General features: G+C 42.0%; 1 protein-coding gene across 1 annotated transcript; it reads left to right on the plus strand.

Annotated features, from left to right (window-relative positions):
- Positions 1 to 11,152: 11,152 nt before the first annotated feature.
- LOC138369001 (uncharacterized protein in mobD 3'region-like) lies at positions 11,153 to 21,858 on the plus strand. Its single transcript, XM_069331776.1, has 3 exons — positions 11,153 to 11,231; positions 19,874 to 20,091; positions 21,274 to 21,858. Exons 1-3 carry the CDS (start codon positions 11,153 to 11,155, stop codon positions 21,856 to 21,858), a joined length of 882 nt encoding a protein of 293 aa, XP_069187877.1.
- The last annotated feature ends 829 nt before the right edge of the window (positions 21,859 to 22,687 follow it).

A 22,687-nucleotide genomic window follows, 5' to 3' on the forward strand; every position in this document is an offset into this window, starting at 1 on the left:
TCCAGGTGTGGGGGTCTATCTTCCCTGGTGCATCTCTTTAGATTGTACAATTGCGTTCTGGCGTAAGCGGTGGCGTGAGGATACATATCTGCAATGTCCTGTGACATCCCGTAGAGGGTGTCACGGGTGAGGGAGTGAGGGTGCCAAACTGCCCGAAACGCATTGCGTAATAGTGGCTTTAGGCATTGTATGTACTAAGCTCTATCTATAAATCGATCCATTTATGTAAAATCACTTTATGTTTGTACCGTACCTGAATAAACATATTTATTTATTATTTATTATAACAAGCGGGTGTTCCCGGAGAAATATTAGTAGACGTCTTGCGCACAACGCTACGCCGTGCGTGGAACAGCTGCCGCCGACATCCCGCAATATGGTGCGGCGCATCTCCCTCTAAATGTCCACATCTGTTTTCGGCACCTCTCCTCTATCTACGGAGCAACGCAACTAACACTTATGCTTTCTTCTCCTCCTCGCCGCCACCGCGTCTCCCAACATTTGTCCTCGTGCAGGGAGGGTAAACCCTTCATGCAAACTGCACCTACTCTCATTAAGGTTTTTTTGTCGTAAGACTAGAAAGACACCTGTCAGTTGGGTGACAGCAGAGTCTATCATAACTCGTCTAAATTAATAGGCTGTCGGCATGACAGTAATTAATTGGGAATTACTCACTGAATGCTTGATGTCTCAAGTGCGATGTAGTTAAAGAGCTTTTGAGTTATTGTTGTCATTTGAATCTCGTTGAGACAGGATTGTGTTAACGTAAATTTAATTGTTGCTGACCGCTGTGGACGATCGATTAATAATTGTTTTAAATTCAATTAGTGTAACTTTTAGTATTGTTTGTGTCTTGTGTCTTAAGAGACAAGTGTTAACAAACTACCAGCCTTTAATAAAAGCCTTTTAATAAAGCCTTTTATTAAAAGCCTTTTATTAAAAGCCGTTTAATAAAAGGCCTTTTAATAAAACCAGTCTTTTAATAAAACATATTAACAAGCTATTCACAGTCACAATGAGTATACACACCTTCACCAAAGTTAATCACAGAGACTGAGAGATTACACTCAATTGCGATGGATACTTACAGCAGTTATCTGCTCTTCTTCCTCTTTCATGCTGTTGGATGGAATAGGTGAAATCAATTCCATAGGTGATGGCTGTGTTGCTTACTGCAATGCAGACGTTTTCTGTGCATTTACTACCGATGAAAGGACAGTGTGGTGCAGCAGGCTCATGTCCGCTTCATGGGGTGTCTTCCCCCTGCACCGACTCCCTATCAATGTATAGCAAAAGCTGCAGATACAAAAATCAACGTATTTAGTGAAGTAAAACCCATCGCTTGCTAATGTTTTGGTGCGAAAGGCTTCCATGATGGCAGAACACTTGAAATTGTGGTAAAGGCGGAGCACGACTCGGGTATTTATCCTCGAGAAAGGGTGTGATACAATTTCGCTACATATTCATTGTGAGACCTATGTAATAGCTTAAAGGTAAAATCTAGCTAGTTTTAAGCTGAGTTGGTAGGAATGATGGTTTAGTTTGCTTCACGCCTTACAAAAAAAAAATCCGACGAACATGGATTTAATTTACACTCTCTTACTCTAACGTTGCCAGGGTGTGTAGTTATCAGAAATAAGTATGTCATACACAACAGTACTTAAGAATAATTTCTATGGTGAACGAGATGGAAAGAAATATACCAATCTCGGTTTTTCATTTTATACCAATCATATATACCAATACCAATCTCGGTTTGGTTAACTTTAGAAAATTGATGAGGGATGTAAAGTCAATACAAAACAGTAGATGAATAGATGTTATAATCTACATTGTTAACATTATAGTATTGCATACAATCTTACTGCTAGAAAGATCTATAATCTACATTTTATTAAATAATGATAATATTAATATAAAACTTACCTTCAGAGTGTGGTTAATCAATAGGTTAATCAATTTCTTCTATTTCTTATATATATAAACGATCTGCCTAATGTCTCTAATATACTCAAACCTATATTGTTTGCTGACGATACTACCCTTATCTATTCAAACCTCAACCCACATACACTAAATAATGTTGTGAATAATGAATTAAAAAAAGTCCACTTATGGATGTCAACGAACAAACTAACATTAAACATCGAAAAGACTTACTACATCTTATTTGGAAGTAAATCATCAAATGCAATTCAGCTACAGATAGACAACATTAACATCAGTAATAAAAATGAGGGCAAGTTTCTTGGCCTATTCCTAGACAAGAGACTCAACTTCAGCACCCACATTCATCACATAACTAAGAAAGTTTCTAAGACAGTTGGTATACTCTCCAAAATCAGATATTATGTTCCTAACTCTGCTCTCCTCTCACTATATTATGCACTAATCTACCCCTATCTTAATTATGGTATCTGTGCATGGGGGTCTACCACTGCAAACCACCTTAAGCCCATCATCACACAGCAAAAATCTGCTATCAGAATAATAACTAACTCTGCTTTCAGACAACACTCAGCTCCCTTGTTTAAATCCCTAAACTTGCTAAATATTAACTCCCTCCACACATTCTCTTGTGTCAACTTCATTTACAAAACCCTGTTCTTAATGCAAACCATGCTCTGAAACTCTCCCTGGACAGATGTAATAGGACCCATTATCACCACACCAGAAATAAATATCTCTTTGATATCCCCAGGGTCAAACTTAATCTGTGTAAACACTCTATGCAAATTAAGGGACCTAGTCTATGGAACTCACTCCCTAGTGAATTGAAAAACTGTAAAACTTTTGCTTTATTTAAAAGCAAAACCAAAAAGTACCTAACTTCATCTTCTTAGTTTCCTACACTGAGCTTTTAAATTTGCTCTGTACCTAGTGTTACCCAATCTCCTAATTTTTATGTAATATCAAACAACTTTATCATTGTGTTCATTGCTGTCTTCTTTTATGTGCTAGCCATATGCTGTATTGTGACTACCAATTTTTGTCAACTACCATTCAAGCTGTCATTGCAATCAATCTTATATTGTTTCTGCTGTATTGTGCCTACCAATTTTTGTCAACTACCATTCAAGCTGTCATTGCAATCAATCTTAGCTACCTATGTGCTTTAATATACTGTACCTACAATTTTCTCTCATCTTTTTTTTCATTTCATGTAACTGTTATCATTTTTTTGTCTATAAATTTTGCAAGTATTTACCTCCTTAAAATTTTCTTAGATTAAGGACCTGCCCGAAACGCTGCGCGTGCTAGTGGCTTTACAAGACTGTAATTACCATATTTGTATCCTCACATTCCTTACGTACATTCTTGTATATGCATAAATAAATAAATAAATAAATAAATAAATAAATAAATAAATAAATAAATAAATAAATAGGTGGAAACTACTGACGTCATTACTGACTGCTCAACTCACCTGTGCATTTCATCTATATCCCGTTGAGAGAAAAAATGAACTGTAGGAATTCATCATGGGTACATGACAGACGAGGTGTTTAACAATCGAGAGTGCTGCATCGTCTACTCAGTAAATTGTATATCTTGCTCCCTCTACGGGATGTCACAGGACATTGCAGATATGTATCCTCACGCCACCGCTTACGCCAGAACGCAATTGTACAATCTAAAGAGATGCACCAGGGAAGATAGACCCCCACAGCTGGAACCATTCACATCAGCAGAGGCAGTCAAGGTCAGAGCATTGTAGCTTTAGCAAGCTAGTATGATTTAGGAAAGCCTATTGAGAAGAATGATATTGCTCAAGCCATTATCGATAAATCTAAAGACTACTCTATGGTTAAAGGCTTGCGTGCAGATATGACAGAAAACCGCTTGTTATACTTTGCAAAATCTTTAGAAGAACTCATATTGTTTATTGAAGATGCTGAGGAGATTAAGAAAGTTGTTCTCCTGTGGGGTGTAGGTACCTTACCTTGAGGTTACCTTGAGGTGCTTCCGGGGCTTAGCGTCCCCGCGGCCCGGTCGTCGACCAGGCATCCTGGTTGCTGGACTGATCAACCAGGCTGTTGGACGCGGCTGCTCGCAGCCTGACGTATGAGTCACAGCCTGGTTGATCAGGTATCCTTTGGAGGTGCTTATCCAGTTCTCTCTTGAACACTGTGAGGGGATTGCCAGTTATGCCCCTTATGTGTAACGGAAGCGTGTTGAACAGTCTCGGGCCTCGGATGTTGATAGAGTTCTCTCTCAGAGTACCTGTTGCAGAGGTATGTCAGGTCCGTGTGAAGATGTAGAGTGGGAAAGTACCTACCTCCCCATTATTCAAAATATTGCATGGGTGTTTAAAACCTTATAACGCCAAAGTGATTTTAGTCCGTGCCATGGAAACAGGGGCGAAACAAAAAAGAAAAACCAGTAACCTTCGTACGAGTGTATAAAGGATGTCCGCCCTTCTCACACCCAACTTTTATCCACTGCTCTACCCACCAGTTAAGATGATGTCTACTGTAGCTGGCACCTTTTCATCTTTTTTGCAGTATTCTCACTCCGACTGCATCATCTACGATATGGACGCCACTAGCGTGATGGTGAGTGGGGTGGTGGAAGATTTATGGACTTGATATCCCTACGCTTGTATTCATCGAACCAAGTTGCCCTACAAAAATCGTGCAGAGTGAAGTGATCGGGGCATGCCTGGAGAGATTGTCTATGGAGAACCTCACCAATTCAACAATCGAATTGATGACGACCCTCATCTCCCTCATCTCATAGGATTAATAACGCAACACGCCGGAGGGTAATCTTCTAAACCCCTAAACATGCCGATGAAGAAAATCAAATAAATAAATAAATAAATGAATAAATAAATAAATGTTTATTTAGGTAAGGTACATACATACAAGAGATTTTACAAAGAGTGATGGATTTGTAGATAGGGCTAGTACATACAAGGCCTAAAGCCACTATTACGCACAGCGGTTTTGGGCATGAAAAACTTAAATGACTAAAGCTTAATACTAATTGAGTATAAAGAATAAAATGAGTTGAGAACAAATAAAAAAAAGAGATAAAAAGGGGGAACATGGCTGAAAAAGCAGCACAAATACAATTAGGTCGACAAACAGCGTCGTTTAAAAAAAAACAGACATGGGTAGACAATAGAGGGGTAAGGTAGGTTACAGGGAATTTATTAGGTATAGCTTCGTTTTTATCTTAAACTTAAAAGGTACAGTCTTTAACATGGTTGGGAAGGTCATTCCACATTCTGGGTTCCCTGATTTGTAGAGCATTTCTAGTTTGATTAAGTCGTACTCTAGGAATATCAAAACTGTATTTATTTCTGGTGTGGTGCTCATGGGTTCTGTTACAACCTTCTATGAAGCTTTTGAGGTCAGGATTGGCATTACAGTTCAGCGTTTTATATATGTATAATACACATGAGAGAATGTGCAGTGACTTAATATCTAACATATTCAGAGATTTTAATAGGGGTACCGAGTGATGTCTGGGGCCAGAGATGGATATTGTCCTAATAGCAGCTTTGTGTTGAGTAATTAGAGGACATAAATGATTTTGGGTAGTAGAATCCCAAGCACAAATACCATAGTTGAGATATGGATAGATGAGGGAGTACTAGAGAGTCACCAGGGCAGGGCGGGGTACATAATATCTGATCTTAGAAAGAATGCCAACAGTTTTTGAAACTTTTTTTATATATTTAGAATGTGTCCCTGGAAATTCAGCTTGTGGTAATGAGAACGCCAAGAAATTTGCCATCTAATTTGTTACAAATTTGGGTATTGTTTATTTTGAGATTTATTTGATTAGAGGATTTATTGCCAAACAGAATATAGAAAGTTCTGTCAATGTTAAGGATGAGTTTGTTGGCAGTTAACCAAAGATGGACTTTATTTAGCTCAGTATTTACTGTGGCATTTAGAGCAAAGGGGTCAGGACTAGAGTAAATGAAGGTTGTGTCGTCAGCAAATAGAATTGGTTTGAGGTGTTGGGAGGCATTTGGAAGGTCATTAAAGTAGATGAGAAAGAGGAGAGGGCCAAGTATGCTGCCCTGAGGAACACCAATGTTGATGGGTAGTGTGGGAGAAATTGAATTATTCACAGAAGCATACTGGAGCCTGTCAGTAAGGTAAGATTTGAGGTATTGCAGGGAGTGTCCTCTAACTCCATATTGATGTAATTTAAGAAGAAGGTTTTGGTGGTTGACAATGTCAAAAGCCTTACGCAGGTCCACAAATAACCCAACAGGGAACTCATTTTTATCAAGAGCTGCATGAATCAAGTTAATCATACTAATAAGTGCATCGTTAGTGCTTTTTTTGGGTCTGAAGCCATATTGGCAAGAGCTAAGTATATTGTGTTTGGCTAGATAAGAGTAAAGCTGCTTGTAGATTAGTTTTCAAAAAATTTTGACAAGTTAGGCAGGATTGATATAGGTGTGTAGTTGTTAACATCTGTGAGATCACCATATTTGTGTACAGGGGTTACTCTCGCTTTTTTTTTAGGATATTTGGAAAGGTTTGGAGTTCAAGTGACTTGTTGAAGAGCAATGCAATAGCAGGGGCTAAAGTTCTGGAGGCTTTTTTGTAAATTAAAGTTGGTATCTCCTCAAGGGCACTAGACTTGGTTTTAAGGGAAAGGATTATCTCATTGACGTCAGTGGAATTAATAGGCTTTAGGTACAGAGACTGTGGATAGTTACCTGTAAGATAGTCCTAAACATCAGTACTGGAAGATGGAATATCATTTGCAAGGGATGACCCAATGGAAGAGAAGAACCTATTGAACTCAATAGCAGAATCAGAGGCTGAAAGCTGACCATCGTTATTGGACAGGAGTGTTGGTTTGTTATTTAAAATCTTCTTTGATCCCAATATTTGTGAAATTGTGCTCCAAGTTTTTTTAATGTTGCTCTTTATTTGGGTAAATTTATCTACGTAGTATTTAGTTTTGGCTCGTCTAATTATCTTAGATAGCAATAACGAGTAATTCTTTGGAGACAATTCCTAACCTATACTTCTTCTCAAGGTCATGTTTTTTATTAATGGATTTAAGTATTCCCTTTGTAAGCCAGGGATTGTTAAGCCTTTTGGTTGTGACTTGTTTTGTAAGCATAGGACAGTGGGTGTTATAAAAGCTAAGAGTTTTTTGAAGAAAAGATTGCACTGCTAGGTTGATGTCCCCTATGTTACCTAACTCGGACTCCCAGTTGACATTATCAGCAGCAGTTATAAAATTGTCTATAGCAGTTTCATTGTGCAGCCTAAAACTTAACTCCCTTGACTCTAGAGGTGGTTTGCTAATGTTATTTAAGAGAAATGTGAGGTAATGGTCTGTAGTGCTATCGGTGATTATACCTGAAGTAAGCGGAGAGGTTATGTTGGTCCAGATGTGATCTAGAGTCGTGGCAGTACTATCAGTGATTCTAGTAGGTCTAGTGATTAAGGGTATGAGGAAGCAAGAATTCATACAGTTGAGGAAGCTACCAGCAGTAGAGTGTTCAGGCTCGCAGAGGTCAATGTTAAAGTCCCCTGTGATAATTAGATGGTTTTTGTTCAGTCTGTTATCGAGTATTAGATTTTTAAGGTTTGAGTTCAATTCGGACACATCAGTGTTAGGAATTCTATAGACTGCACCCACAGACAGGACAGACTCGGCACCCTTGACTCTGAAACTGGCGAAGATGTACTCCCCACAACAGTCTCTAGTTCTAATTACTTTTAAGCATGTTAGTTCTTGGTGGTAGTAAAGAGCAGTACCACCACCTCTCTGAAATTGACGACAGTTGTGAATTGCCGAGTAGTTAGGCATGTTAAAGAGTTGAGTAGTAACCTCTTTCAACCACGTTTCAGTATGTATAATAAAAGAGAATTTGTTGTCAATAGTTTCAATCAAGGCACTAACATCATCGAAGTGTTTACCTAGGGATCTAACGTTCAAGTTGATTACAGAGATATTGTGATTATGTGTTAATACATTGTTTACATCATGTGCTGTAAAATATCTGCAATTTAGATCATTAAAGTGATGATTGTCATAGAAAGTGGATAAGAGCTTTAGTTCTGGGTCTATACTTGTCTGCATAAAAAGGCTGGTTGCAGGAAAACAGGGCAAGAATGGCAAATTACAAAATAGAATTATGCTATAAAAGGGGGAAAAATATATAAACAAGACTATACAAAACAAACATAAAATGAACAACAAAAGAAAAATGAGGTAGCTACAAGGGGCTTACAGGTACTCTCAGGTACACTGTAAGTAATAATTTGCATTATTGAGACACAGGCAAAGCCAGGGGTACAAAGGAGTAAGGGAGTATGGCGAGGCTAGGCAACCTAGGTAATAAATGAAATCAAAGAAAAAAGTTGAATAATAAACATAGGCAAATTTAAGCTAAAGATTATTAACTGTAAGTAATTTAGTTATGATCGTATAATTAATAAGACCTAAAGAAATATTAAAGCACTCAGTTAATAAAGTCCAGAAAATGACTAGTAAAAGGTAAAGATAAATGACTAGTAAAAGGTATAAATTGCACTGTATCTATTGCTACCCAAACTCCCTATCTTATGTACCCAATCCGAACATCTTTACCATTGTGATCATTGCTGTCTTCTTATATGTGCTATCAATCTGCTGTACGGTGTCTGTTAATCTTGTTTAAATTACCAATCAAGTTGTCAATGTAATCAACCAGAGCTTTAATATACCAATGTGCTTTAATATACTTACTATTCTCTCTCATCTCATTTTTTTTCTTGCAATGTATCTGTTATCATTTTATTAATTCTGCTAGAATTTACCTACTTAAAATTATCTGTTAGATTAAGGACCTGCGCGTACTAGTGGCTTTACAAGATTGTAAATAACATGCTATGTATTCTCTCTAACCCAATGTACCTTCTTGTATATAAATAAATAAAATAAAACGTGCATGGAAAAGATATATCACGGGGAGGACATGCCTGGCTTGAAACAAGTCAAGTCCCCGGAGAGGCAGAGAACATGGACGCATGTCTCTCCAGTCGTAGCTTATCCTCTCATGGGTTCGGTCAAGCCACCCACCATCTCCAAAATCAGCCACTGGGGAAGTGGTACCCCAAGATGACGTCCAGTAAACTTAGCCGGAGTCCACTCACCCTAGTCACTTCTGGGTGTCGGGGCACAAGGGAAGTCCACCCATGCCCATGTCCAGGGGTGATCATTATCAACCCCTTCCCGTGCTCTTGGACCACATACGATAAATCGAGTACGTCCAGGTTAGGGCTTTTACGGAGCAGATCTCCCAATCTCCGTTGGTCAAGCCCAACCTCTTAAGAACACGGGCACTCTCAATGCTGAACCCGCCTCTCCAATTCAAGGTAATTGAGGAGGCAGAGACTGCATTAGCATTGGTGTAATCCCTGACCCACTGAGGGATCTCGGGGGTGTCATACCGGTCACATTTGCTCTGGTGTGGCTGGGAGAGTGGAAAGCCGTCAGCCGAGACCTGGGTGTTAAGAATTATGGCCTCGTTACTTTTGCAAGCAATGATGTCTGGCATGCAAAAGGTCCCACTATCGGGTATCCGCACCACCTCATACCATCGCTGTCTCAAACGACCAGCTACGAACCGGGTGATATCGTCATGACGTACCACCCATGCTCCATGCGTCCTGGGTCATGCTTGTGAGATGTGCCCAAGGGTGCCAGGTTTCCTGCATGTATCACACATGCCATTGGCACCTTGACGGCGTGGCTAAAGCGTTAGCTCTCACTTGGACAGCATGAGCGAACTCCCGCACCCCCCCCCCCCCCCCCGCTCAACAGGCGGGTGCCGGACGAGATCCACCTCAGGCACGAAGGAACCTCGCACGAGGACCTCATTGCAGCACCATTGGCCGTGCGGTTGAGAGAGGTACAGTGTTTAACGTGATTGGGAAGGTCATTCCACATTCTGGGTCCCTTGATTTGTAGAGCATTACTAGTTTGATTAAGTCGTACTCTTGGAATATCAAAACTGTATTTATTTCTGGTATGGTGCTCATGGGTTCTGTTACAACCTTCAATGAAGCTTTTGAGATCAGGATTGGCATTACAGTTCAGCGTTTTATATATGTATAATACATATGAGAGAATGTGCAGTGACTTAATATCTAACATATTCAGAGATTTGAGTAGGGGTACCGAGTGATGTCGGGGCAAAGTAAATTGTAATTGATTTAATACTTTATCATTATAATGATTATATATTATAATTATTCTTTAATACTTTATTGTTATTCATTATAGTCACTCATTATTTATCATTCATTCTAATTCATTATAATTATTGATTACCAATCAAGTTGTCAATGTAATCAACCAGAGCTTTAATATCTACAAATCAAGGGGCCCAGAATGTGGAATGACCTTCCCAACCATGTTAAAGACTGTACCTCTCTCAACCAGTTTAAGATAAAAACGAAGCTATACCTAATAAATTCCCTGTAACCTACCTTACCCTTCTATTGTCAACCAATGTCTGTTTTTTTTAAAGAGTGCTGTTTGTCGACATAATTGTATTTGTGCTGCTTTTTCAGCTATGTTTTCATTTCTTCTTTTCATTCTACTCTTTATGCTCAATTAGTATTAAGCTTGTCATTTAAGTTTTTCATGCCCGAAACGCTTTGCGTAATAGTGGCTTTAGGCATTGTATGTACTAGCTCTACCTATAAGTCAACCAATCTTTGTAAAAATTTCTTGTATGTATGTACCTTACCTAAATAAACATTTTATTTTTTTATTTTTTATTATCATTATATTAGTTATTATTATTATTAAAATAAACAAGTCCCCCACTCTGTGCGCGTTTTCTCCCAACCACAGAAAAAGGGTGCACCGGCTTTTGATATGTGCTTCGGACAAGAAACACAATAATTTCTTAGGTCATATATAATTTGTAGTATTCACTTTTTATCGCTACTTTGCCTTTAGCTGTTCAAAATAAAGTATACATTCCAACTGTTTTTTAATTATACTGAGTGCTCGACAAGATATTGTATAGTTAACATTTAATTGATATATAAAATACGTACGGGCCGAACCGAGCGGCCCGGAGAACTTCATGTGTTGACTGTCAACATTGTTGTGGTGGAGTCAGCTGGGACGGTGCGTAAACCTCCCGTAATATCTTTTCAGTAAAATAATGGGGTACGCCGACCAACCCGATGGCAAAGATTGCTTCGAGAAGGTATCTGTTGTGGCGCGGTATAGTGGATGTCTTGGTAAGTTGTGACCTAATGTCTTCCTATTGAAATGATGGTAGTCTACAAAGTCTAGGTGTTTAGTATAGTTCAGTTCATGTATTATGCACCCTATACCTATCTTATGGTCGGTAGTGGAAAGGGTTACAAAGGCACATAATGGGCTCAGGGAACCCCACAATTCATTTAGCTAAGCAAGTTACAATCTTGATGAGCTAGTTACAAAATTCAATGCACATCATCAGTGGGCTCGAGATCGACCACAAGTACAGTTTTTAAGTTAAGCAACTGACATGTGAAGAGCTAGTGTCACAATTTACATGTTTGTCCTGCACACCGTCCCCCATCCAGTGGGCAGCGGTGGATAGGTTACAGTTACTACCTACAGTTAGCAAACTGGGAATAATTGGCCAAGATTTCTGGTAGCAGATCATTTTGAATTAAATATTTACACATCGTTGGAACATTTGTTATAGAATTGTCTGTGAATTCGCAGATCTTTTGGCATGCCATCACGTAGTGACTGAGGGTTAGCGAATAATTTTTTTTACACAGTTTACGTTTGGTCAGGTCTACATCAGCAGATAATGAGACTTCCCAGAGATACTTGTAACTGAGTAACATCTAGAAGTCTGCTGATTTTATTGGATAAACTATAGATGTGTGGTTCCTCTTGCATGATAGTATGATGATTGATGGAATTACTGGTGTCGGTTTCACTTTCTCTCAGATCTAAAAGATTTTGTTGAAGTTCTTGGTGTACTGCTGCTCTCAGGCTGCCTTTTGCAAACCAAGGCTATAATGAGGAACCTCGTGTGACAAGCAGCCCCAAGGACGCCTTATTTCATTCTATTAGGCACTTATTTATTTCAGGGCGCCTAACACCTGGGTAGACAGCGCTTCGGATTCATAGTCCTGAGGTTCCAGGTTCGATCCCTGGTGAAGGCGAAAATAAATGGCAAAATGTTTCTTTCACCCTGATGCCCCTGTTACCTAGCAGTAAATAGGTACCTGGGAGTTAGACAGCTGCTATGGGCTGCTTCCTAGGGGGGGGGGGGGGTGTAACAAAAAAAAAGAGGCCTGGTCGAGGACTGGGCCGCAGTGACGCTAAGCCCCGAAATTATCGGGGCATATATCGATGATATATGACCGAACCTAACCAACCCTACCTAACCTAACCAACCCTACCTAACCTAACCTAACCTATCTCTATAGGTTAGGTTAGGTAGCCAAAAAAGTTAGGTTAGGTTAGGTTAGGAAGTCTAAAAACAATTAATTCATGAAAACTTGGCTTATTAGGCAAATCGGTCCTTGCATAGTAGGCCAAAAAGTGCGTTCTGGCTACTAGGTACGACATATATATATATATATATATATATATATATATATATATATATATATATATATATATATATAACTGAAAACTCACACCCCAGAAGTGACTCGAACCCATACTCCCAGAAGCAACGCAACTGGTATGTACAAGACGCCTTAATCCACTTGACCATCACGACCGGACATAATGAGGTGATAGCCGAGGCTATTTGAACCACCCCACCGCCGGCACTCGGATAGTAATCATGGGCATAGCATTTTACCAAATCACCTCATTCTTTGGGGCACACGTGAGGAACACAAATGCGAACAAGCCTGAATGGTCCCCAGGACAATATGCAACTGAAAACTCAGTTGCTTCTGGGAGTATGGGTTCGAGTCACTTCTGGGGTGTGAGTTTTCAGTTGCATATTGTCCTGGGGACCATTCAGGCTTGTTCGCATTTGTGTTCCTCACGTGTGCCCCAAAGAATGAGGTGATTTGGTAAAATGCTATGCCCAAGATTACTATCCGAGTGCCGGCGGTGGGGTGGTTCAAATAGCCTCGGCTATCACCTCATTATGTCCGGTCGTGATGGTCAAGTGGATTAAGGCGTCTTGTACATACCAGTTGCGTTGCTTCTGGGAGTATGGGTTCGAGTCACTTCTGGGGTGTGAGTTTTCAGTTGCATATTGTCCTGGGGACCATTCAGGCTTGTTCACATTTGTGTTCCTCACGTGTGCCCCAAAGAATGAGGTGATTTGGTAAAATGCTATGCCCAAGATTACTATCCGAGTGCCGGCGGTGGGGTGGTTCAAATAGCCTCGGCTATCACCTCATTATGTCCGGTCGTGATGGTCAAGTGGATTAAGGCGTCTTGTACATACCAGTTGCGTTGCTTCTGGGAGTATGGGTTCGAGTCACTTCTGGGGTGTGAGTTTTCAGTTGCATATTGTCCTGGGGACCATTCAGGCTTGTTCGCATATATATATATATATATATATATATATATATATCTATATATATATATATATATATATATATATATATATATATATATATATATGTCGTACCTAGTAGCCAGAACTCACTTCTCAGCCTACTATTCAAGGCCCGATTTGCCTAATAAGCCAAGTTTTCCTGAATTAATATATTTACTATAATTTTTTTCTTATGAAATGATAAAGCAACCCTTTTCTCTATGTATGAGGTCAATTTTTATTTATTGGAGTTAAAATTAACGTAGATATATGACCGAACCTAACCAACCCTACCTAACCTAACCTAACCTATATTTATAGGTAAGGTTAGGTTAGGTAGCCAAAAAAAGCTAGGTTAGGTTAGGTTAGGTAGGTTAGGTAGACGAAAAAACATTAATTCATGAAAACTTGGCTTATTAGGCAAATCGGGCCTTGAATAGTAGGCTGAGAAGTGCGTTCTGGCTATTAGGTACGACATATATATATATATATATATATATATATATATATATATATATATATATATATATATATATATATATATATATATATATATATATATATAGATATATATGTTATTAAATATGACCGAAAAAGTAAGATTAATAATACTAACACGAATTTTCTCAATCTTTCGTACATTACGCTTCACTGTTGGAGGCGTTTAACGATGCATAAGCAACAGGGCTCCATTAAGGAACATATAATCTCTTCCCACAACCAAACCATCGCCAGAGAAATCCTAGTAAACAACACGGAAATCATCGATAGATACAGCGATAGCAGGCGGCTTGACGTTTGCGAGGCACTACACATCAAGAAGTCAACACCAGCAATCAACAGCCAATTATTGCACAACTATATTCTACCCACCTCAAGACTCCGCTCCAATATAGAAGCATCAAGAAATATGGACCAATAGGCTTTCTACAAACACTTCTATTCAATATCCATTGTTTCATGTTCTGTCTTGTGTTGATGAAATTAATACCCTATTAATACCCTTGTTCTGTCTTGTGTTGATGAAATTAATACCCTATTAATACCACATTTTGTTCTGTCTTGTGTTAATGCCACATCACCCCTTCCACCTCACTCAAATGTAGATATAAAATCGGAGATACGTAAGTTCTATTCAGTTGTGTATTTGTGAACTAAAGTCTTTGAAAATGTAATAAGTTTTACGAAACGCGCCCGTGTCGCGTCAGACTAGAAATAAAAATGAATTTTGGAGAATTGATTTTTGATTTACCTCCAACAGTGAAGCGTAATGTACGAAAGATTGAGAAAATTCGTGTTAGAATTATTAATCTTACTTTTTCGGTCATATTTAATAATATATGTCTACAGGAAAGACTGCTACCAAAATATACTAATATATATATGTATATATATATATGTATATATATATATATTATATATATATATATATATATATATATATATATATATATATATTGTCGGGGTTTATCGGTGAGCAAGAGTATAAGTACTTAATCCTGGCAAGGTCGCCAATGTCGGGGTTCACCTCATTAAGAGAGGGGGCAAGTAACAGTATACTCAAGGTCACTCACCGTAGCCCTGCGGATCTTCACTCTAATCCTCGCGGCGCCACTGTACGCCAGGAGAGTATCCCAGTCAATCCCAACCGGCCTCTGATCGAGAATGAGTGGGAACACAGCTCGTACTCTCTACAGCTTGTGTGCCCGCCCCGGCACAGGGCTCTACTACTAACCACAAGGTCGCCAACTGGTGTTTCCGGTGTCCAGTAACACGTCAGTGGTTTTTGTTGAATTGTGGTAACAGTGGCAAGAACACACTCAATATGTCTGATATCAGGCAGCAAACAGAGAAATCATACTGCAACAGCTTGCCGAGCTGGGAATACCAGGAAAATTACTGAAATGGATAAAGGGCTATTTGTCTAATCGAACAGCATATGTTTTGTTTAATGGTGTTAAAAGCACAGAGAGCAAACACTTTGAACTGGGAACTCCACAAGGAGGGGTCCTCAGCCCCTTGTTGTTCAACGTTCTGATGCATAAACTTATTAAAGATCTTCCAACTAATAGTGAAGACACTGTCATTTGTTATGCTGATGATATATGTTTACAGGCTGCCACCGAGCCTAGAATGCAAGTTCTGCTCGACGCTTTTGCTACTAGAGCTGAGGAATGTGGCCTCCTTATCTCTGTACAGAAAACTCGTGCCCTCATTCCATGTGGTATTCCACCAGCCAATTATCATATAGATGGGCGAGCACTTGAGAACTGCGAGTCTTACAGATACCTTGGTGTCCCCATTAACGACCATGGGTACCTTTCTTCTCTCAAGAGGAGACTTTGCGAGAGATTAAAGCCCTTGCGGGTCCTTGTTGGTGTCAATCATGGACTTAACGTGAGACTTGCTAGAATGTTGCTAGAATGTTTTATGTATCATTTATACGCTCTGTGATTGACTACAATGCTCTACATCTCACACTGTATACTGACAAAGAGCTGAAATCTCTTGAAACCTTGCAAAATGAAGCTATGCGTCTCATCCTTGGGGCTCCAAAGTCCACGAGAATAGTTAATATGAGAGCAGAGTTAAAATTACCTACCATAAGTGAGAGAATTTGTCTATTAGCAGTTTTCGGCGTGAAGGCATTGAGTAGATCTAGACAACACATGAAGTTTCAAGCTAAACTTTCTAATATGCTGCACTCACCTGAGGTCTATAGAAGAAGAACGAAATCTGATTATGTATATTGGTTCTACAAGGTAGCCAACTCCATCAAAATATTAAATATGTACCCAACTCAACTAATGATTAATCAGCCAATTACTCCATGGGATAACTGGGATCTATCAGTTGATTTTGTAAATGCGCCCAAGAAAGATAGTGTGCACACTACATTATTAAAACAGTTAACACTGAAAAGCATCACTGAAAGTACTCATAGTATGGGTAACGATGTTTATCAGTGCTATACCGACGGCTCTGTAGAAGGTGGACGATGTACCGGATGTGCATGTACCATATTTGAACAATCTTCTCTCGTACATACAGCAATGAAGCGCGTCAATGACTGGGCAAGTACAACTCAAACCGAACTTGCAGGCATATACCTTGCCACTGAATTTTTAAAAGATAAAGGCAGTGGACTTATATACTGTGACTCGCAGAGTGCACTCCTGGCACTGAATGCACATAGTAGTGACACCCAGAAAATAGTCAGTGATATTCGAATGAATGTTTTAGCTGCCAAAGAAAACAGATTTGAGATTAAATTCCTATGGATACCATCACATGTTGGCATCTCAAGGCATGACACTGTTGATATTCTTGCTAAGTCAGCCTGCAGAAAACCAGTGGTAGAAATTGATATGGGTGTTTCATTAGCAGTAACAAAGAGAATACTTAAACAAATATCTAATGAAAATCTCACCGACCTAACAAATTCCCAAAGACCTGAAAGTTGTAGCATTAAATATTATGATAGATATCGTGAGGAGACATTCACATATGGGACTAATAGAACAAGAACCCGGCAATGTGATGTTATAGTGGCCAGAATACGCCTGGGATATAGACGTATCTGGCAGCTTTCTCAAAACCCAAATGTCGAGTACACAATGTGTCAACTTCGTGAAAGAGAAAACATGCACTCTCTTGAACATTATATTGTAGAATGTCCCATATTGACTGACTTTCGCCCTCCTGGGCTAAGGTATGCTGAACTCTGTAATTACTATATGAGTACTGGAACACTTGATGATATATTGGACTTGTATCCAAGATTGACCATGTAATGTATCAATAATACAATGTATATATATGATGTAGCTATATAACCTGAGCTTGTAAAAGCACCTTCATCACCTTCAGTGATTAAGTGCTTAATTGCACACTAGTTTCTTTATCAGCTATCTCACCCTGTCAGAGTAAATGAGACAAATGTATGTGAATGCATGTGTGTGTGTATATATGTATGTATATGTGTGTGTGTGTATGTATATGTATGAGTATAAAGTATATATGGAAGCTGATCAGAATTACATTTCACCTTTGTGAATGTACATTAATGACACTATGTAAAAGACACATCAAACACTTTATGTAGGGCTTACTTAAATCTGTGTATCTATGTATTTACGTATGAAGATTAGCTTAGCATTTTAAAAGCACCGAATCACCTTCTGTGGTTGAGTGTTCAATAAACCCTTGAACTATATGTTCAACACTTCTCTAACCCTGTCCATGGAGGACAGAAGAAAATGTATATATGCTGATTAGCATTGTAAATGTGTGGCCACGTCTGTGGTAGAAAATAATAATAATAAAAAAAAAACTTGTGTCATGTTCCCAGCCCATACACACATTTGTGTCATGGTCCCAGACCATACACACACTTGAGTCATGGTCCCCAGACCATACACACACCTGTGTCATGGTCCCAGACCATACACACACCTGTGTCATGGTCCCAGACCATACACACCTGTGTCATGGTCCCAGACCATACACACACCTGTGTCATGGTCCCAGACCATACACACACCTGTGTCATGGTCCCAGACCTCCTCACGACACAACACTCCCGGCTACCAACACCCACACTGGATCGAGAATCAGGAGCCTCCACTGTCTACGGTGAGGTACTGTGACTCCCACGCTCACTGCGCACGATCTCATACTTACTGTGAACTGTCTGTGGTGCTTCTACTCCACCAGTTACCTGAGGAGGAGCAGGAGGAGTTGGAAGGAGCTCCTCACTACACCTCACTACACATCTTAGTAACAGTAGTGGCACAATAGGGGGAAACAGCTACACACTCCTGTCTGTGGCTATTTTTTCCTGTACACTTCGCTATTTTGTCCTAAACACTTGGCCATTTTGTCCTGTACACTTTGCCATTTTGTCCTGTGCTTTGACACGCGACCAAATACTTCAGAGCACTGAACAAAGCCACCAGATACTTCAGAACACTTAACAAAGCCACCAGATACTTCAGAACACTTAACAAAGCCACCAGATACTTCAGAACACTTAACAAAGCCACCAGATACTTCAGAGCACTTAACAACGCCACCAGATACTTCAGAGCACTTAACAACGCCACCAGATACTTCAGAGCACTTAACAACGCCACCAGACACTTCAGAGCACTTAACAACGCCACCAGATACTTCAGAGCACTTAACAACGCAACCAGATACTTCAGAGCACTTAACATCGCCACCAGACACTTCAGAACACTTAACAAAGCCACCAGATACTTCAGAACACTTAACAAAGCCACCAGATACTTCAGAACACTTAACAAAGCCACCAGATACTTCAGAACACTTAACAAAGCCACCAGATACTTCAGAACACTTAACAAAGCCACCAGAAACTTCAGAACACTTAACAAAGTCACCAGATACTTCAGAACACTTAACAAAGCCACCAGATACCTCAGAACACTTAACAAAGCCCCGCCCTCAACATATAACAATATTAGCCTCTCCGGCGCAACAGTTCACTCCCCACAGTGATTACCTCTCAATAAGGTAAGTAACAATAAAGCAGATAATGTTTAACTTCAACACAGTTCTAAAATAACACAACATTTCATGAAAAGAAAATGCATGGAAATATATGGCGAGAGATGAGGCAACACTGTTGAAGGCGCCCCGCCTGGCTAGTGTAAACACAACACTGGATGAAGGGACCGCCAGTGCAAACACAACACTAGATGCAGGGACCGCAAGTGTAAACACAACACTGGATGAAGGGACCGCAAGTGTAAACACAACACTGGATGAAGGGACCGCAAGTGTAAACACAACACTGGATGCAGGGACCGCAAGTGTAAACACAACACTGGATGAAGGGACCGCAAGTATAAACACAACACTGGATGAAGGGACCGCAAGTGTAAACACAACACTGGATGAAGGGACCGCAAGTGTAAACACAACACTGGATGCAGGGACCACAAGTGTAAACACAACACTGGATGAAGGGACCGCAAGTGTAAACACACCACTGGATGAAGGGACCGCAAGTGTAAACACAACACTGGATGCAGGGACCGCAAGTGTAAACACAACATGGATGCAGGGACCGCAAGTGTAAACACAACACTGGATGCAGGGGCCGCAAGTGTAAACACAACACTGGATGCAGGGACCGCAAGTGTAAACACAACACTGGATGCAGGGACCGCAAGTGTAAACTCCACATGTTTCACTCGTGAGGGAGCGTGTAAGCCTCACTCAGAGCCACATATCTTACCTCATCAAGCACCAGAGTTGCTGTCACTGATCTTGAGTGAACACATTAATTCAAGTTACTTAAGCACTGTCATTGAAACTTTAAGTGCTGACACTTCCCGCAAGCACAGCTGGTGCAAGCACAGCTAGTGCAAGCACAGCTGTTGCAAGCACAGCTAGTGCAAGCACAGCTGGTGCAAGCACAGCTGGTGCAAGCACAGCTAGTGCAAGCACAGCTGGGGCAAGCACAGCAAGTGCAAGCACAGCTGTGGCAAGCACAGCTAGTGCAAGCACAGCTGTGGCAAGCACAGCTAGTGCAAGCACAGCTGTGGCAAGCACAGCTAGTGCAAGCAGAGCTGGGGCAAGCATAGCTAGTGCAAGCACAGCTGGTGCAAGCACAGCTGGTGCAAGCACAGCTGGTGCAAGCACAGCTAGGGCAAGCACAGCTAGTACAAGCACAGCTAGTGCAAGCACAGCTAGTGCAAGCACAGCTGGGGCAAGCACGGCTAGTGCAAGCACATCTGGGGCAAGCACAGCTAGTGCAAGCACAGCTAGTGCAAGCACAGCTAGTGCAAGCACAGCTGGGGCATGCACGGCTAGTGCAAGCACAGCTGGGGCAAGCACAGCTAGTGCAAACACATCTAGGGCAAGCACAGCTAGTGCAAGCACAGCTTGGGCAAACACAGCTGGGGCAAGCACAGCTAGTGCAAGCACAGCTAGTGCAAGCACAGCTGGGGCAAGCACAGCTAGTGCAAGCACAGCTAGTGCAAGCACAGCTAGTGCAAGCACAGCTGGGGCAAGCACAGCTAGTGCAAGCACAGCTAGGGCAAGCACAGCTAGTGCAAGCATAGCTGGGGCAAGCACAGCTAGTGCAAGCACAGCTAGGGCAAGCACAGCTAGTGCAAGCACAGCTGGGGCAAGCACAGCTAGTGCAAGCACAGCTGGGGCAAGCACAGCTAGTGCAAGCACAGCTGGGGCAAGCACAGCTAGTGCAAGCACAGCTGGGGCAAGCACAGCTGGGGCAAGCACAGCTAGTGCAAGCACAGCTGGGGCAAGCACAGCTAGTGCAAGCACAGCTAGTGCAAGCACAGCTGGGGCAAGCACAGCTAGTGCAAGCACAGCTGGGGCAAGCACAGCTAGTGCAAGCACAGCTGGGGCAAGCACAGCTAGTGCAAGCACAGCTGGGGCAAGCACAGCTAGTGCAAGCACAGCTGGGGCAAGCACAGCTAGTGCAAGCACAGCTGGGGCAAGCACAGCTAGTGCAAGCACAGCTGGGGCAAGCACAGCTAGTGCAAGCACAGCTGGGGCAAGCACAGCTGGGGCAAGCACAGCTAGTGCAAGCACAGCTGGGGCAAGCACAGCTAGTGCAAGCACAGCTGGTGCAAGCACAGCTGGGGCAAGCACAGCTAGTGCAAGCACAGCTGGGGCAAGCACAGCTAGTGCAAGCACAGCTGGGGCAAGCACAGCTAGTGCAAGCACAGCTGGGGCAAGCACAGCTAGTGCAAGCACAGCTGGGGCAAGCACAGCTAGTGCAAGCACAGCTGGGGCAAGCACAGCTAGTGCAAGCACAGCTGTGGCAAGCACAGCTAGTGCAAGCAGAGCTGGGGCAAGCGCAGCTAGTGCAAGCACAGCTGGTGCAAGCACAGCTGGTGCAAGCACAGCTAGTACAAGCACAGCTAGTGCAAGCACAGCTGGGGCAAGCACGGCTAGTGCAAGCACAGCTGGGGCAAGCACAGCTAGTGCAAGCACAGCTGTGGCAAGCACAGCTAGTGCAAGCAGAGCTGGGGCAAGCGCAGCTAGTGCAAGCACAGCTGGTGCAAGCACAGCTGGGGCAAGCACAGCTGGTGCAAGCACTGCTAGGGCAAGCACAGCTAGTACAAGCACAGCTGGGGCAAGCACAGCTAGTGCAAGCACAGCTGGGGCAAGCACGGCTAGTGCAAGCACAGCTGGGGCATGCACGGCTAGTGCAAGCACAGCTGGGGCAAGCACAGCTAGTGCAAACACAGCTAGTGCAAGCACAGCTGGGGCAAGCACAGCTAGTGCAAGCACAGCTTGGGCAAACACAGCTGGGGCAAGCACAGCTAGTGCAAGCACAGCTGGGGCAAGCATAGCTAGTGCAAGCACAGCTAGTGCAAGCACAGCTGGGGCAAGCACAGCTAGTGCAAGCACAGCTGGGGCAAGCATAGCTAGTGCAAGCACAGCTAGTGCAAGCACAGCTAGTGCAAGCACAGCTGGGGCAAGCACAGCTAGTGCAAGCACAGCTGGGGCAAGCACAGCTAGTGCAAGCACAGCTAGGGCAAGCACAGCTAGTGCAAGCACAGCTGGGGCAAGCACAGCTAGTGCAAGCACAGCTGGGGCAAGCACAGCTAGTGCAAGCACAGCTAGTGCAAGCACAGCTAGTGCAAGCACAGCTGGGGCAAGCACAGCTAGTGCAAGCACAGCTGGGGCAAGCACAGCTAGTGCAAGCACAGCTGGGGCAAGCACAACTAGTGCAAGCACAGCTAGTGCAAGCACAGCTAGTGCAAGCACAGCTGGGGCAAGCACAGCTAGTGCAAGCACAGCTGGGGCAAGCACAGCTAGTGCAAGCACAGCTGGGGCAAGCACAGCTAGTGCAAGCACAGCTGGGGCAAGCACAGCTAGTGCAAGCACAGCTGGGGCAAGCACAGCTAGTGCAAGCACAGCTAGTGCAAGCACATCTGGGGCATGCACAGCAGGAGCAAGCAAACTTGCATCAGCCTACAAATTTAACTTTACCAGAAGAAATCTATTTACTCAGAGTTCTCAAGAAAATGTTGTAGCCAAGGCATTAAGTGCCACAAAGGTCCACACGTGGACTCCTGCATGTGCCTCACTTTACTTACATATGCGTCCTTAGTGTTCTGTACAGCCCGGCCTCCTAATAGAACGTCGCATTTTGACGTATACTCCTCCTAAGTCCAA

Source organism: Procambarus clarkii, chromosome 3, assembly GCF_040958095.1.
Source record: "Procambarus clarkii isolate CNS0578487 chromosome 3, FALCON_Pclarkii_2.0, whole genome shotgun sequence".
Classification (NCBI taxonomy): domain Eukaryota; kingdom Metazoa; phylum Arthropoda; class Malacostraca; order Decapoda; family Cambaridae; genus Procambarus; species Procambarus clarkii.